General features: G+C 39.7%; 1 protein-coding gene across 1 annotated transcript in view; it reads left to right on the top strand.

The window, feature by feature from the left end:
* HK1 (hexokinase 1) overlaps positions 1-17,122 on the top strand; it is a 69,625-nt gene extending 52,503 nt beyond the window's left edge. Inside the window, exons 11-18 of the mRNA XM_024198121.3 lie at positions 422-570; positions 683-802; positions 2,163-2,258; positions 3,345-3,444; positions 6,001-6,184; positions 9,450-9,605; positions 12,888-13,121; positions 16,871-17,122. Coding sequence (XP_024053889.1) covers positions 422-570; positions 683-802; positions 2,163-2,258; positions 3,345-3,444; positions 6,001-6,184; positions 9,450-9,605; positions 12,888-13,121; positions 16,871-17,015 — 1,184 coding nt within the window. The 3' untranslated portion in view covers positions 17,016-17,122. The remainder of the gene's footprint in view (positions 1-421; positions 571-682; positions 803-2,162; positions 2,259-3,344; positions 3,445-6,000; positions 6,185-9,449; positions 9,606-12,887; positions 13,122-16,870) is intronic.
* Positions 17,123-17,850: the final 728 nt, after the last annotated feature.

The following is a 17,850-nucleotide window of genomic DNA, read 5'->3' as shown; positions in this document are numbered from 1 at the left end:
AGCAGAGAGAGAATGGCCACTCCCTTTTCTTCTTCCCTCACCTCCCAATGCCTGTCTCAAGCACGGGTACTGCTTAAGACCACACTCTGCAGTTGCTGAAGCAGGAACATAGCACCATCTGCTGGCTTCCTGGAGAATCCTTCCCTTTTTAGAGAATGTGTAGTTGAGTTGAGCACGTGCAGTGGCAAAGACCACCCAGTCGTTGTTGTCTTTTGAAGGAGCGGCAGCTATGTGGCAATGTATTTCTTCTGTTCTTTTCAATAAGCAGGGAGAAGGCTTAGAATGAACATGAAAAATCTTTAAAGCCTTCAGATGATAGAGAGAACTTTCAGAGCATTATGCCAAAACGCCTGCTTGAAAAATGGACACCTGCCTACACTTTGTTTCTGTGTTCCTAAAATGTATAAATATTTTGTTACAGAGAATGGAGATTTTCTGGCTCTCGATCTGGGAGGAACAAACTTCAGAGTTTTGCTTGTGAAGATCCGTAGTGGTAAAAGGAGAACAGTTGAAATGCACAATAAAATATACGCTATTCCTATAGAGGTCATGCAGGGTACTGGAGAAGAAGTGAGCATTTCTATTTCTTTTTAGCGTTATCACTTATTTTCAAAGAATGTATAAATATATATTTAAATGAATATGACTAATTGTAATAATGTTTATATATTTCTTTTTTAAGCTGTTTGATCACATTGTTAGCTGTATCTCAGACTTCCTGGATTACATGGGAATAAAAGGCGCACGACTTCCCCTTGGCTTTACATTTTCCTTCCCTTGCAAGCAGACCAGTTTAGATGCTGTAAGTTTTTTATAATATCTTGTATCTTTTGAATCTGTCCTTTAGTGCTTCTTCTGGGCCTGATTCTCCACCCTCACACAGGCTACATAATACTTACTCACATGAGTAGTTCTATTAAAGGTTGTGTGAGTAAGTCTGTGGAAAGAGTTGCAGAATTATGTGCCTTGAATGTAATATTGACTTCTATAGTAGGGTAACCTTTTTCTATTCAACACTGTTTTAGAAAGATGGCTTTCTCTACCACATTTTCATCTAGAATTCAACATCTACCGCTTGTGGTTACATTCTGGGCAGTAGCATTCTTTCCCTGTAATGTGATTTTTCTTTGGCTAAGGTTGTAGCATCTTCAAAGTGCAAATGGTCCTTTCTCTGGGCCAATGGCACCCCCTATTTCACTTTTTGTCTTGCATTTTCAGAGTTGAGCAGAATATGGAATGATTTAATTAGCAGAGTTGCTTTTTAATTCTGGAGATTTTGTCATTCAATTAGAATTCGTTGCTTTAGTCCAAATTAAAAAGCCGATGCAAATTTTGAAGACACAAAGAGACCTTCTCTCTAAATGTAGCTTCACAGTAAAATATTTGAAATTTGGAATAAGTAGAAAATATATATAACATTCCTATTGAAAATAAGAGTAATATTCATATGTAAAGGAGCGCACCAATAATAGGTGCCCCATGACTCCTTTTGAATCTTTGACTTTAAAGTGCATACTTTACAGTTTGTAAAGTGAGTATTTGTCTATGTCAGGTAGGCATTTTTAACATTAAAAACAAAACCATAACATGGTGAGCTCTGTCCAGAAACTATGGTTGAGGGTGAACCACCTACAGTATCAGGAAATAGAATTAATCACCTTCAGCTTGAAAAATGGTCCTTTTACCAAATGAGTTTAAAAGAGCTGTTCCAGCCAGGAGAGGGAACCTGAGCATGACTGAAATACACAGTATATGCTGTTCAGTAGAGGGTTGTGGTACATTCCTATACTTGTGTTGTATTTTCCCAGAGAACGCTGGAGATGCTCTTCCTTGTTTCAGCGCTCCATATCTGTGGTTCACAGGTGTACAATCCAACAACTGGGTTCCAATCTGTAAGAGTCATGGTCATGTCTGTGAGATCACCACTGCCATCTGCATATAATGTGGCATCAGGGTTAGAATGTACAACCTCTCACAGTGGAACACTGTTGTTTTGAGCCATGGGTTTAACTGCAGTTTGAAATGTATGTGCTTTTATGTATGTGTCTGCATTCAGTCTTTTAAACCTGTGTACGTGTTTCAGAATGGGTTTTTAAAAACTCTCTTACGTTCTAATGAAAGACATACTCAGAAATGTAGTAATGAAAATTTCTTCTTTTTAGGGTATCCTCCTCAACTGGACCAAAGGCTTTAAAGCGACAGATTGTGAAGGAGAGGATGTCGTGTATTTGCTTAGGGAAGGAATTAGAAGGCGAGAGGTGACATTTCATTATTTTCTTGAATGTATTTGTTAACTTGATTGTGTGTGATAGAATTCTTATGCCTCTGGCATTCTGTCACTGAATTTGGATGCACTTTGCTTTTGTATTTACACAAATGGTACACATCTTACAAAGGGGCTAGGAAATACACAAAAGAAAGATTCTTGCCAAACAAAACCACTTGTTTCTCCATGCTTGGTTGCTGTGTGGGGATAGCGTATGTGGAGTCCAGTTGGTATGTAGTAGCTATGAGGGGATGGAGGATGCTCAGTGCAGATGGAATCTTCAGGGAATTTATTTGTCAAACTTCAACACATCTCTACTGAGCATGTGTGAACTGACATTTTTCAGAGGCTTGTACTTTGGCCAAATTTAGGTGAGTTTTCATTGGGATGATAAAAGGCACATCCCTGACACCAAGGCAATACCCCTGTCAAATTTCAGGTCTCTGCTCCAAAGAATGGAGATACTAGAGTTTCTCAACAAAATGCTTGTAAGAGTTTTTTTGTTTTTTTACTAGGCAAAACAACATATTTTCCCCTATTGTATTCTTGGAAATGGCAGAACTTTTCTAGGAAAAATTTTCCAGAACAATTCAGCCTGAGACAACCGGCAGGCATGGAAAGTTTCAGCCTGCATGCTTTAAGCTTGACACAGTTACAAACAACTGAAAAGAGAGTCTTATAATGAAAAGCCTTGAGCAACATTCACTATATGACTGCCTATAGAGTGTGTGAGTGAGTGTGTATGAATAGTGAGTGTTATCCCTATATAAGAAGTTAATATTAAAAATGTCCTAACCTAAATTGGTATTTGCACTGCAATAAAGTAGTATAATGTACAGCTCCAGCACAGTATACCAGTAAGTCATGATACCTGCATGCAAATTATATTACTTCTTGTTTTAAAAGAAAAAAACTTTTGACTCTTGAATATTAAGTTTGTATTTCTATTCATTTGTACTCAACACGTTTTAGACAGTTGGTTAATTCCTTGCAGTCTAACAAACATTGCAAGGGTTGGTTTGATATATTGCAAACAAAGCAATACTTTTTCTATAGAAATATTTTTTTTTCTTCAAAGGAATTTGACTTAGATGTTGTGGCAGTGGTGAATGATACAGTTGGCACTATGATGACTTGTGCATATGAAGAGCCAAATTGTGAAATAGGACTCATTGTGGGTAGGTATTAATTACTTTTTATTTTATTTCAACTGTAGTATATCCTTATAAACAAATAATTTTGTTCAATTAAGACTATTAGGACACACGATCGGCTGTGTTTCCTCTAATTCCTATTGTTAACTAAGCCTGTATTTGGGATGTTTGTGGAGTTTCTTCAAACCTGACTTAACGTTTCTTCTTATGATGAATAGGATAATAGTTTCCTTGAAAAGTGTAATCTGAATCCATCCGATAGTTTTAAAACCTAGACCTGGATATATATATATATATATATGGGGGAAACAGCACATTTCTCCTGTTTTTATTTTAACAGGAGAAATGTGCTGTTTCCCCCATTACTATTTTTTGCCAGTTTCATTTTGATACAGAGAATACTCAAGTGAAATATAGCATTTGACTAATAGACATTCCCCAGAGCCATCTATTTAAGTCAGGTGGGAAAAAATCAACATATATATTCTTTTTTGTTTGATCATTAGAAATATTGTCTAATAAATATGAACCAATACTGAATATTTTAACTTGAAAATCAATCTGTTTCACAGAATTAATGCAAAAGTGAGCATATAAAGTTGCCAGTATCTGGTTACCCATTAGTTTATTCTGTAATATGTATCCCTAATTCACTAGTATGATGACCCGCATCTTGCCTTGATCATGTGGTCTGCCCAAGACAGACTTGTAAAGCAAAGCACACCAAATGAAACCTGCAAAACACCTTCAAAAGATGAGCCTGGGAGCTTAAATTCACAACTTTGCTAGACACTAAAAATCATGGACTGAATAAAGACACTGGAATTATGGTTTATAACAATAATCTATAACCCACTAATAACCCCCCACACACACTAGCTGTCTTCCCCGTCCCCCGCCTTTTCCCCTAAATGCCACTAAATGGTTTCAATCCTATATCCTTGTGTGAATCCAGATTGTGCCAGGTCTAAAATATCAGATTAAGTTAAATGGGCTTGCAGTTGGCCTTTATCTAGCATCTCTATTAGCTTGCTCAGGAAGGGGAGGTTTGATACTGGACATTAGTAGGCTAGAACTGATTAGAATTAGTATCCAGGATGGGTTTCTTCAGTGTTGGTTGGACTATGGGGCAGCATAATGTAATTAACTCATTCCATCTGTGTTAATACAGTCCCATCTGCCAATCAGATTACTTCCTCTGTCAAGTCATTCTGTAATGTATAGTAAAATATGTGGTTGAATGTATAGTAAAATGTGTGGTTTCCAGAACTAGAAATGGACAGACCTATAGGGCAGGTTTCTTTCAATATTGATATGACCTTTTGAGCTTCCATATATGTCTGGTGTTGCCAATTTGATTGTTTAATATGGAAACTAATATGGGTTGCAATCGCAAGATAGATACTCTTTGCAGGTGGAAGCTTTTGGAGAGTGGAGCTTTATGGGAGAATAGGGTGGAACTGCCTCTCAATTGCTTTTGGAACTACGATTGTTTTTCTTAAAAAAAAAAAAAAAAAAAATCAAGAAATGGTCAGTAATATGATAGAGGAAAAAAAGATGATTCACACAATAAAAGAGTGCAATGAGGCTAGGAGAACTATAAAATCTCAGTGGGTCATGCAGACCCATAGAAAGATTGTTTAGATGAATCAGAGACAAATTATTAATATATTTAGAGTTATGCAGGTCAAGTTTAATATTGTGATTTTGGCAGGCTAACTAGAGAGAAAATGGAAACATTAACACCATGGCGTTCTCTTGTATGGGATTTATGGCATATTGTATTCTATGAGCATCAGTAAAACATTACCACATGTGAAATGGGTTTCTTTTTTGTTTCGCTGAGCAGTGGGCTTTTTTTGAAAATATGGCTTTTTCTCTTCTTTCTCAAATTAGAATTGGACAGCAATATGGAGGGGTTGCAGCTACAGAATAATTGAACAGTTAGCCATTAACATTGGCAGGTGTACAATCCCTGTATTTTTCTTTTGTTTTTAAATTTAGATGGATGTCAGAACTTTGGAAAAATATCCTAATATTAGGCCGAATACTGAGGTCCTTATTCAGGCAAGATTCTTATTGAACCCAGTGGGAGTTTTGGCTTAGTGAATCAAAGCTAACTAATAACTTCAGGATTGCGATTTTGGTTTCAGATGCACATTAATTAGAGTTGCATGATAATCTTCTGTCAGGTATTGTGCTGCTTCCCTCTTGTATTAAAAATTCTTAGGAAGTACTAGCCCAATTGGAATTGAAGAGCCCAGGTTCATCTGCTGCTAACTGTGCCCTGTACTGAACAAAGTGTGCTCCTCTCCGCCTTCCCATATGCAATTCAGCCCTGGCCAGCCGGAGACTTCTTGCAGAGGAGGCACTGCATGGGTAATATCCCTGCACCTCACTGTACCAGCGAGCGGATTATTTAGTTCCATGTCTTTATAAGTACTGAAGATTTATCATTATTACAATATGAAATTATTTTATAAATATGAAAAAACAGGTGAAAAAGCCCATAAGGGGTTCTCATGCTTGTTCTGGTATTTTTTTTATTTTTTTCTAAATCTGTTTATTCACTTGTTTTAGGCACTGGCAGCAATGCATGTTACATGGAGGAAATGAGAAATGTAGAGATGGTAGAGGGAGATCAAGGACGAATGTGTGTGAACATGGAATGGGGTGCGTTTGGAGACAATGGATGCCTGGATGACATCAGGACAATTTATGACAAAGCTGTCGATGATTATTCGTTAAATGCTGGAAAACAAAGGTATTTAATACTGAAATCTAGCAAGAAATCTGATGCAAAATTTATGGAATACTGATGTGCTAGGAATAAGTGATATTGCCTTCAACTGATTTTAAAAGTGGTGTAATTAGATCTCCATTTACGGAAAATGGAGGGATTAAGAGGACATAATAGTTTGCACCATCACTGTCCCCTGTTGGAGCTCCCTTGTTCCTGATTTCCCAGATGGATGACTTTCTCCATCTCTGACAGATCAAGTGGTTGCAGTCTTTTCTCTAATGTCAGCTCTGCGGTGGTCATCCTTGTCTTTGTCACCTCCAAGCTGTTAAACCGCACCGCACTTTGCTTGGGACTACCTTCTCACGATCATCTGGAAATTTCAGCTACCTGAGAATGCAGCTGTCTGCTTTTTAAGTGCGGTGAGCTGTTACGTGTCCAGAACATCAGCTCAGAATGCTGTACTGGCCTCTTATTTGTGACCAGTTTAAATTAAAGGTTTTGGTGAGAACTTGGAAGGGAGAGTAGGCTTTGAAACTCTTAGTGCATGGTAGCAGAGTCTGCACAATGAGTTAACACGTGGCAAGCTAGTGCGCTTGCGATTCACGCTGCAGCTTGCTGCACATTAACTTGCTGTGTACACAAGCCATCATATAAATATATTTATAAAAATAATGATTGAAGTGTAAAAACACACGAGGAATACAGAGAAGGTGGCAGACTGCTTGGGAAGCTCCAAAATGTGAGGGTACAATTTGAAGTCCATAAAGGATCAGGCACTGAGGAAGCTGGGAGACGCTTTTTTGCAATGACAGCAAAGTGAGCATGGAATGAACTTCCAAAGGAGTATATAATTCAGAGAGAGTTAGGCACTTAGGCCATTTATAGGATACAAGACTGTTCATGGACCTAATTGGACTATACGGCCCCCTTCCAATGTGAAATATTACTTTGTACCTAGGTTGGATAGAGAAGCCAGTAAAATCTCAGATTTGCACAAAGGACTGAGAAAGACACTATAATGTAGTGAATTATTGATTAAACAAAAAAAAAAAGCGAAATGTACCTTGCAGTGAATTAACAGATGTGGAGCCTGGAGTACTGTGTATAATTCTGGTCACCCATGTTAAAGAAAGATAAATTCAGACTAGAACAGCTGCAGAGAAGGGCTGCTAGGATGATCATGGGAATGGAGAGTATTCTACAAGAGGAGACTGGGCAGTATGTTTATAAAGCAAATGAAAGTGTGATTGTAGCACAAATAAATATACCAGTGCTAATCTAGCTAGCATGGGTAACAATCATAGTGAAGACTTGGTGGCACAGGCTTCTGCATGGGCTAGCAACCTGAGTACATACCCAGGGTCCCCAGTGCACTGGTGCTGTGGTAGCTAACCCATGCTGAGGCCTGTGCTGCCATGGCTTCACTACTGTTGTTACTGATAATAGCTGGAGTAAAGGTAGCGTCGGTATACTCACACCCCATCACACCTTTGTTTGCTGTGTAGACTTACCCTGTAAGAGGTTGGCTTGTTTAGCCAAGTACAACAAAGGCTGAGAGAGAGGATATGATTGCTCTCTATAAATACACAAGGGGTAGGGGGTAAACACCAAGGAGGGAGAAGAGCTATTTAAGCTAAAGGCCAATGTTGGCACAAAAACAAATGGGTATAAATTGGCCATGAACAAATGTAGACTGGAAATTTGAAGATGGTTTCTAACTATGAGAAGAATGAGGTTCTGGAACAGCCTCCCAATAGGACTAGTGCGGGCAAATAACATAACTAGTTTTGAGGGAGAGCTTGATAAATTTATGAATGGGATTATATGCTGAGATAGCATGGGAGTGGCCTTCCAGGAGGTCCCATCCAGTGCTATGTCCTGTGTTCCTATGTTTAGTTTTAATTATTAAAATAATACTTCATCCTAAACCAATAAATGTTCATTTAGAAATGTTTATCAATGTCCATCACTGAGCACCTGATAGCAATAAAAATGATGTTACAAATCGAGAGATGTATATCAGATCCCCTGCATTTTAAAAGAAAAGTTTATTAATATGGGACCTCAGTACTCCATTGTCTCTGTTACTGTATTACTGCTGAGAAATGGGAATTGACCACCGACTTCTGTGTTTGTATTTGAACAAAGTGTGAATTAGCAAAATTCTAACAAATTAGTAATTGTCAAATATATTAAACGTTTGAGAATCATGTTAGCAATTCAACAATAGCTAGGAGAGCTAACAGGAATTGTCGTACTCACGTCTGGGGGCAAAATTGACAGCTAGTTACAGGAGCTGGGCAAAGAGGGTTGGTAAGCATAGATTCCAATAGTATACAGTATTTGAGTTTGTATAACACCTTTCATCTCAAGAACCTAACATGATTTGAGTACGCCTAATTACACTTCACAACACCCGTGTGAAGGATGAGGATAAATTAAATACTGCTCTGGCTGTGTGTATATCCAAAGAAAGGGGGATCAAATTTAATACAAAAGTTTCCTCAGAGAATTCAGTTATTCCTTTTCAAGGTCTATCACAACTGTTTATTGTAAACAGCTAAGATATTATTAAAGAGCTAGTTTAGGACAGAGATGCTCAAACTCTGCCCAGTTGAGCATGATCTTAGCAACTTGGCCTGAATTCTAAGGCGGCAAAGATATGGATAAAATGGAACACATTGCATTTTCCATAATCTTTAGTATAGAGGCATGTCCTTAAGAAATTGCAAGTCCCAACATGCAATGTTTGGATCAAGATGTGTTGGGTTTCTTTTAACTCAATGATTTGTTATGCATTTTGGCACATTTACTGTTGCCTCCACATCTGGACACATGCAACAGATTAAGTGCAGCAAGACATTGAAATAAAATCTTCAGTGATACAATATAAATAGCCCTACTCTCTGTACTGATGAATTCATCCAAAATGAAACCAATAAGTAATGGGTAAGTAAGCTATACTCCTGGAAATACTTATGAACACGTAATATTACTTTTACCACTGTTCATGCACTTACTTTTTTCAGTGTGTTACCCAGTAGTTTCTGCTCTTTGTAGAACTCCTCTATGAAAAAAGGTCAAGCTCCAGGGACTGAAACTCAGCTCTAAACGCACATTGTCTGTGTAACCTACCAACACCGAGGCAGCTCCATTTAATGTTCTAAGACTCCAGTTATGAGACAGTGACCAAACTCTTCACTACTGTTCGGCATATCCATGTAAACAAGCTGGATTATTTATAAATAACATTCCGTCTGAACTGTACCATTGTCTTTAATTCCAGGTATGAGAAAATGATTAGTGGAATGTACCTGGGAGAAATCGTTCGCAATATTCTGATTGACTTCACTAAAAGGGGATTCCTGTTTAGAGGTCAAATTTCAGAGTCGCTGAAGACCAGAGGTATCTTTGAAACCAAGTTCCTTTCACAGATTGAGAGGTAAGATTGACGCCCGGTAGAATTGCTCCAGTTGAAATAGTGCATGTCTAATTTAGTACTGGTGTTTGAAGGGAGGAAACATCTAGGAGTGCAGTTCAACTCTGCTTGTCATTGGAAGGTACCTGTACCATGATCTTCATTAAAGAGCGATGAATATCAGCAGATCGAATTTTTCTAGAATTAAACTGTGATAGATTATACAACACGTGTCCTCATTAACTAAATCTGAGCAACTGCTTGGCATTCAATTCTTATTGAAGCACACACTGGTTTGTAAACTGTAAGGCCCTGCTTTTGCAAACATTCACGTGTGTGTTTAATTTTATTTGAGTAGCCTTACTGAATTCAGTATCCCATCTTGCATGAGTAAAATTGACCCCTAGGCAAGTGTTTGCAGGATCAAGGCCTAAATTGTGTAGCTCTCAGATTCTTTGATGTCAAAACTTATACACATTGGTAACTGTTAAATGGCACAAATGTCAGTGGTCGTGGATAGCCTTACATATTTGACCTATATCTTTTGTGAATATTGATGTAAGGTAGATGTTACTATTTTCCTTTTTGTACTCTAGTGAGATTCAGGCTAATTGCCTCAGCTCGCAAAATTTTAAACTGTTTAACTTGCCCTTATAACATACGTTTAAAGCTTAATCATGTGTTTTGGCTTCTTTTACCTTTTCTGAAAGTAAGATCCTCTAGGAATTTAGGAATTCTAACATTTATAAAATGCAACATTTTCCTTTTTAAGTGTCATACAGTAGTTTTACCTGTCCAACTGAATGTGCACATGATAACCCGGAAGGAAAAAAAAGATTCATGCCAGATTAGCAAAACTATTTATAGAGCACAATAATGAAATGGGAAGTTCACTTAGAACTATATGACTTACGTAGGGAAATAATGGGATCAGAAATCAGGAAACAGAAAAATGATTTTGTGCTCAAATACTTCTGTAAATACGAGGGAAAATATTTTGTTTTTATCTGTACCGGAGGCCTATAAAGGCTGCAAGAAGAATTCTTTAGAATGTCTTCTCAGTTCATAGGAGTATTTCCAACTAAGGCCATGTCAACACTACCCCTTATGTCGGCAAAACATATGTTGCTCAGGGATGTGAAAAACACACTGTCCTGAGCGATGTAAGTTACGCCAGCATAAATGGTAGTGTGCACAGCGCTATGTCGGCCCAGGAGAACTTCTCTCGCTGATATAGCTATTGCTGCTCGTAGGAGATGCTGTAACTATGTTGACTGGAGTGCTCTCTAGTCGGCATAGTATGGCTACACGAGAGATCTTACAGTGGTGCAGCAGCATCGGTACAGCTGCCGCTGTAAGCTCTCCAGTTTAGACATAGCCTGAGTCATAGTGATAGTAATCAAAGATGTTTTTGCTGTTTAATTTTATTGTTTGTATGTTTAAAAACAAAAACAAACAATTTCCTTGTTCTTATTGAATACATACAGTAGTATGTAGTAGTAGAGAGATAATTATTAAGCTACACTAGCAATAGCTACTCATTGATTATTTGTATTGTACTATTAGTACCAAGATAGTATATTGTAAAGTAATTTAAAGGCCATTTGATGTTTCAAGGAAAAGCCTAGTATAATAACAGGTTTCAGAGTAGCAGCCGTGTTAGTCTGTATCCGCAAAAAGAACAGGAGTACTTGTGGCACCTTAGAGACTAACAAATTTATTAGAGCATAAGCTTTCGTGGGCTATAGCCCACTTCTTCGGATGCATATGTATTGGTGTAGCCCACGAAAGCTTATGCTCTAATAAATTTGTTAGTCTCTAAGGTGCCACAAGTACTCCTGTTCTTTTTCCTAGTATAATAGAGACTTATAAATACTTTTCTCATGGAAATATCCTTTAGAACAAATGATGAGGGAAGAGACATGCAAAAAAAATCCAGTCTGTTGAACCAATATTACTTCTAAATAGAACATGTTTCAGTGTTTGCCGTGACTCTTTATATGATGATTGATGCTTGAATGCAGCAGCATAGGGTGGAGAAATGAGCTCAAGATTGTGAGACACTCTCGTGAGTCCTAACCTGGCTCCAACAGCAAATATTTGCTAGATGTGCCTATGATGATTTGGGGATTCACCCAGACCAGCTCTGTCGTCCCTGCTCTGTAACCTTGGATACCTCTGTATTAATGTAGCTATGATTCAGAGCCTTGACACCAGCAGCATGCCCATAGCACAGTGGTCTCATCCTGGCTTCCACCGGCCCAGTTACTCTTTGCAGAGTGACACCAACAATTCTTCTGGTCCTGAGTCTCCCCAAAACTGTCTCCCCCGCAGTGTCCTGTCCCTCTTACTGGGTGCTCACAAAGGTAACACAAAGTTTGCGGCCTCTGAAGAGCCAGTACACACAACAGCTTGTTAGCCGAGCTGGGTTTATACACACACTGAGATAGCTTGTAGTAAAACTGAGAATAAGTTTATTAACGAAGAACATGGATTTAAGTGCTTTCAAGTAAGAGCGAAAGATAGCAAAGGGTTATAAACAAAACAAAAATAACACCTAATTCTAGCAAGAAATAGCGCTGCCTTATGTAGTTTCCTGCTCACTCCAAACTGCCAGCATTCTCAGACCTGTTTTAACAGGAGGATCTAGCTTTTACAGATACAAAGCACTGACTTCTTTGTTTTCTCAGGTGATGGATTATTCAAATGTTTCTTCCCCCCCTTATATTACCCCAAAGTTCCTTGTCTCTCTTTCAAGAGCCAGGAAGGCTTCCTGGGTGTATGGACTCTATCTCCTATTGTCATCTCCCCCACTTTCTAGTTTGGTGGCTTTGTTTACCTTACATGTAAATGTTCTTTTCATTGTCCTCTGCGATCAAGCGGGTCAGACAAGTAAATACATGTTCCTTTGTTTAGGGCAGGCTGGGATTTATGGGCTGCCTGTCAAACACATTTTAAGGACATAGTTTCATCCTACATTTATAACTCATTGTACTCACCCCATACATACATCACACAGTGGTTTTGGGACCAATGTGTCACCAGTTTGCATATGATACTTTCCACAACATCTTTTAGATACAGATTATGACAATAGTGTGTTGGGGCAATGAGTGTGTCAGGCCTAATGTAAGTCATGGTATGGTGTGCCCTCTGCCCGTTGACATTCATGGGCTCCTAAGCTCACTGTGCCTCACAGAGGGGTTGTGAGAATTTATTAGGTGTTAATTGTGGTATAAATACTAAATATTGTTAAAGGCTTCATTCAGTGACCTGGTCAAACATCTTGTTCTCCTTTCTTTTCAGTGACAGGTTAGCATTGCTTCAGGTACGAACAATCCTCCAGCAGCTGGGCTTGAACTGTACCTGTGATGACAGTATAATTGTAAAGATGGTTTGTGGAGCAGTATCGAGAAGAGGAGCTCAGGTGTGTGGAGCTGGAATGGCTGCGGTTGTAGATAAAATAAGAGAGAACAGAGGATTAGACCACCTGGATATAACAGTTGGTGTAGATGGGACTCTGTATAAACTACATCCACAGTAAGTATTATTTTTTTCTGCATTTGTTTGTAATGAGTGCTACATTGCTGTAGGTTTGGCCTTTCTCTGAAGTGTCAGATACTGCTCTCTGTTAGAGGAAGAATAGTCATTTAAATTAATAGCAAGCAAAAACAGAGCTTGAAAAACAATTATGGTTGGAGCTTTATAAGGGGAATAAGAGACTGTAAAAGGAATAATAAAGCACAAATAGTTAGCAGTAGTATGCCTGTAAGGGTACAGACTCACCCCTGCAGCGCCTCCTGCTGGTCATCCATGGGAATTAGCTTGTCCCAGCTCCGGAGCGCCCTCTGCAGGCTGGTGTCCCACTGCCTCTTGGCCCCTGTGTCCCTCCCAGGACCCAGTGCCCCTTTATCTGGGGGGCTGCCCCTTGGCAGTAACCCCTTTCTCTTTGGGTCTCTCCTCCCCGGGGAACCCCCACCCACTATCCCCACCTTGCCTCAGAATAAGGCCACTGCCAGTCACCAACTAGCCCCCGCTCCCTGGGGCAGACTGCAGTATAAGCCACTCATCATCGGCAAGGTTGGGTTTGGACCTGCTGCCTTTGCCTACCCCTGGGCTGCCCTCTGCAACCCCCAGTACCTATTTGCCTTTTGCTAGGCCGCAGCCTGGGGCTTTCCAGGCTGGAGCTCCCCGTCTCCTCTGCCTTTCCCCAGCCCTGCTCCACTCAGGTACCCTGTCTCTAGCTCCCTGCACCTTGGCCCATCTCCCTCTACAAACAGAGAGAGACTGTTACACTCCTGGCTCCCAGCCTCTTATATAGGCCCAGCTGAGGCCTGATTGGAGCATGGCCCAGCTGCGGCTACTTCCCCAATCAGCCTAGCAGCTTTTTCCCTTCCTACAGCCCTCCCTCAGGGCTGTCTTTAAACCCCTCAGGGCAGGAGCAGGTAACCACCCTGCTACAATGCCAAATAAAAAGTAATGAAACTCATTAAATAAGTTGGAGGTCAGAAATACAGGCGAGAGCAATAGGGCCATTAAATAGGGGAGAAAAGCAAAGAATTATTGCTTCCTGAAAAAGAAATGACAGAAGAATTAAATGGTTTCTTTGCATCAGAGTTTGATATTGCAACTTTGGAGGGTGTTTGTGTGTAGTAGTGAGGAAGAACTGTAGAGACTGACATTAATGAAACAGTGGTAGGCAAAAATAAAGGAATACAAATCAGGTTACTTCCATGAAAGATATGGCATAAGCTATCAAATAACTCAACCATTAACTGCTGCTAAGTTAATAATGGTGTTGCAGTTGTGTCTAGATGCCTCAGTCAGGGTTTGGAACACCATTGTGCTAGGCGTTGTCCACACATATGGAATGAAGAGACGGTCCCTGCTCCAAAGAGCCTTTTAAGTAATCATTTGATATTGAGAATATTCCAGGTGACTGGAAAATGGTAAATATAGTTCCAATATTTAAAAGAAGCTAAACATTGCACATTGCAAGTCTAATGTATATATTAGGAAAAGGTTTAGAGATAATAGTGTGTAAGTCACTGTGGATTTGCGAAAGATAAATTGTGTTGGAAAATGTCATGACTTTTGCAGGGCTGTGAGGAACGAGTAGATTCAGTATATCTCAACAGTCAAATGTGGGCCTGACAGATTATCATATGAAGTATCTAATAATGGGGGTAGATAATAAATTAGTAAAATGCTAGTGATTCTCAACCCATGTTTTATGTAAACATGTAGTTTAGGGTCTAGGTCAGGGATTGGCAACCTTTCAGAAGTGGTGTGCCGAGTCTTCATTTATTCACTCTAATTTAAGGTTTCGCGTGCCAGTAATACATGTTAACGTTTTTAGAAGGTCTCTCTCTATAAGTCTATAATATATAACTAAACTATTGTTGTATGTAAAGTAAATAAGGTTTTAAAAATGTTTAAGAAGCATCATTTAAAATTTAATTAAAATGCAGAGCCCCCTGGACCGGTGGCCAGGACCCGGGCAGTGTGAGTGCCATTGAAAATCAGCTCGTTTGCCGCCTTCGGCACGCGTGCCATAGGTTGCCTACCCCTGGTCTAGGTCATATATTTCCCATAACTTGTATACTTTTGAAAATATATATACATTTATGGGTTTCCCAAATCCCCTGCTTCCATCCCCCCACTCCCTGCTGTGACATCAGAGAGGAGAGCTCCTAGGATTACTGTGACATTCCGGGGTGCAGTCCAGACCAATGAGGGGCTGTCACCCCTGCCCTGCAAACTTGGGTGCCTCACAATGCTTTGTAGCTCCCACCTGAGCTGTCCACAAACAGCCTTCCAGCATGCAGGTAACACCCTGAGTGTGTATAGCTGCAGCCTGCCAGCCACACATCAGTCACACTCTGGCTTCCACCAGCCTTGGTTACCACTTGCAGGGTGACCCGAACATACTCCCAGTCCGGGTTTTCCCCCAAAATGTGTGTTCTGCACTGTCCAGCCCTCTCCTCGGCAGTCCAGACATATTAGGTTATTGCCTCTCTAAGGGGATCCATATACAACAGTTTGTGTCTCTAAATGGAGTTACCCACACAGGTCACAACAGTGGATTCGTTTTGATTAAAGAATAAAATAAATTTATTTAACTACAAAGAGAGAGATTTTAAGGTAGTACAAGTGTAAGGCATTAAATTCAGAAATGCTTACCAGAGAAATAGAGAACACTCTTCCTAGGACTAAAACTTAACAAACTAGACTTGGTTTCAAGGTGAAGTCTAATACCACATGCTTCCAGTAACGTTGCTGACAAAACTCTCAGGCCAGGACCTGCTCCCAAAGTCCAGTGGCTGTTTGTTTTGTCGCCTTAGGTGAAAGAGAGAGAGATGGATAGGGAGAGATACCTTGGGGTGTCCGTCCCCCCCCCTTTTATAGTCCAGTGCTCCTTTGAAATGCATTTTTCCAAGGGTTACCCCTAGATAAAGCTCATTCCCGCTGTGAGGTTGAAGTCATGGAGTATTGTGGTAAGAGGTTTCATGCAGACCCATTTGTTCCTGAACTCCCCTCCTTGCCAAAAAATGGCCACTTGATAGGTGATTGCTCATCAACTTGGATGACACCTGGCTAGAGACGTCAGCTTGTTCTTTCTCTTTTTGAGATACTGGTTTACTCAGACTTGTCTGGTAAACACATTTCAGACCTAATTTCAGCTTCTGTTTATAACTTTGCACATAATGTTACTACACACATTTCATCATGATATTAATGACCAGTGAGTTATAAGTTTTCAAATGATACCGCATAAGGCATATTTTGTACAAAGCTTATTATAGTAGTGTGTAGGGTGTGACTGCAGGGGTGCATTTGGTACAGTTACCTCGTAGCAGCAGTGGTGGGAGGCAGGAGCAAGCAGTCCAGGTGGTAAAGACAACTCTTCATCAGCTGTGGGGCTTAAGAGAGCTTCCCCATAGACTTCCCAGAGCCAGTGAGTGTGTGGAGAGGTAGGATAAACTCCTGAGTCTCAGTCTCGCATTAATGATGGTAGGAGGGAAGGGCAAAGGTAGTATAGGTTCAGGCAACCATGCGCCTACAGCTACGGGGTAGAACTAAATAGTTATCATTTAAACAGCTTTTTCCTTTCATAACAACCATTGTTATATTGTCTCCCAATCATTTGCACTCTCCAGCAATGTTCTTCATCTCTCTTTATGTGCCTAGCCAGTGTTCAGAATTTTGTTGGGACTATGTTCCTCATGGCAGAATCCTGTAGCGATGCTACTGGATTACACTTACATCCCTATCTGTTTGTTTTGTAGCTTTTCAAGGATCATGCACCAAACAGTAAAGGATCTCGCACCAAAATGCAATGTGACATTCCTCCTTTCGGAAGATGGCAGTGGGAAAGGGGCAGCTCTCATTACTGCTGTGGGATGTAGACTGCGTGATGCTGAGCAAAACTAAACTCCAGAACACTGGCTTTAATTCTGCCTTTCGAGCACTTTCTTACAAAGCTGCGACTCTGTAGTCTGAACTGGTAGAAGACCAGAATTCACTGCTTTATTGAAAAATACAACTAATGACATAAAAAATAGGATACAAAATAGAGTGTGTGCTGTTGATAATATCACCCATCTCTGGACCCCCAATCTGCATGTTTTTTTCCCACCTGGTTGGTACATACATTCCCCATCTCTAGGTCATGAAAATCAGTTTATTATTTATGCAGCTGTCAAAATAAGTTATTGTTTGAGATAAAATTACAGCCAAACGATATACATTAATGAGAGCTACTGTTAGTTTGTATGAAATGTATTCTCTCCAGCAGATACTACGTCCATGTTAAATGCACCACTGCTATGCTGAACATAAAATCAAGGTGTTTATGCTTATAGAAGCAGAAGTAATAATTCCCTCCTGCATTTCTGTCTAATGTTGTTTCACTTAAAATGACTCTGGAAATATTACAGTGTGTCAGCACTGGGTGCTTATGTAACTCTATAGTGGGACTTAGAATATGACTTATTTGCCTCCTCCGTTCATGTTTTATTACAGTAAAAGTAATGGCTCTGTCCCACAAATCTGGTATCACTGGCATTTCCCATTGCTTCTGTGAATAGTGTTGTGTTACCAACTACAATATGTATTGTTTAAAGAGGAAAATCTTTACTAGTAAAATCAAGTGATTGATTGGGGTAATCCAAATCTCTGGACATGGGAAATCTGTGGTCTTTAGCAGATTTTGCTGTATTTTTCAGAGTCTAAGATTTCTTGTAAAAGTTTTCTATCCTTTTTTTAA

The sequence above is a fragment of the Terrapene carolina genome, unplaced genomic scaffold, assembly GCF_002925995.2.
Source record: "Terrapene carolina triunguis isolate 2854851 unplaced genomic scaffold, T_m_triunguis-2.0 Scaffold95, whole genome shotgun sequence".
NCBI classification, from domain to species: Eukaryota; Metazoa; Chordata; order Testudines; family Emydidae; genus Terrapene; species Terrapene triunguis.
Note: the sequence above shows the minus strand (reverse complement) of the source record. Positions and strands in the feature narration are given on the sequence as shown.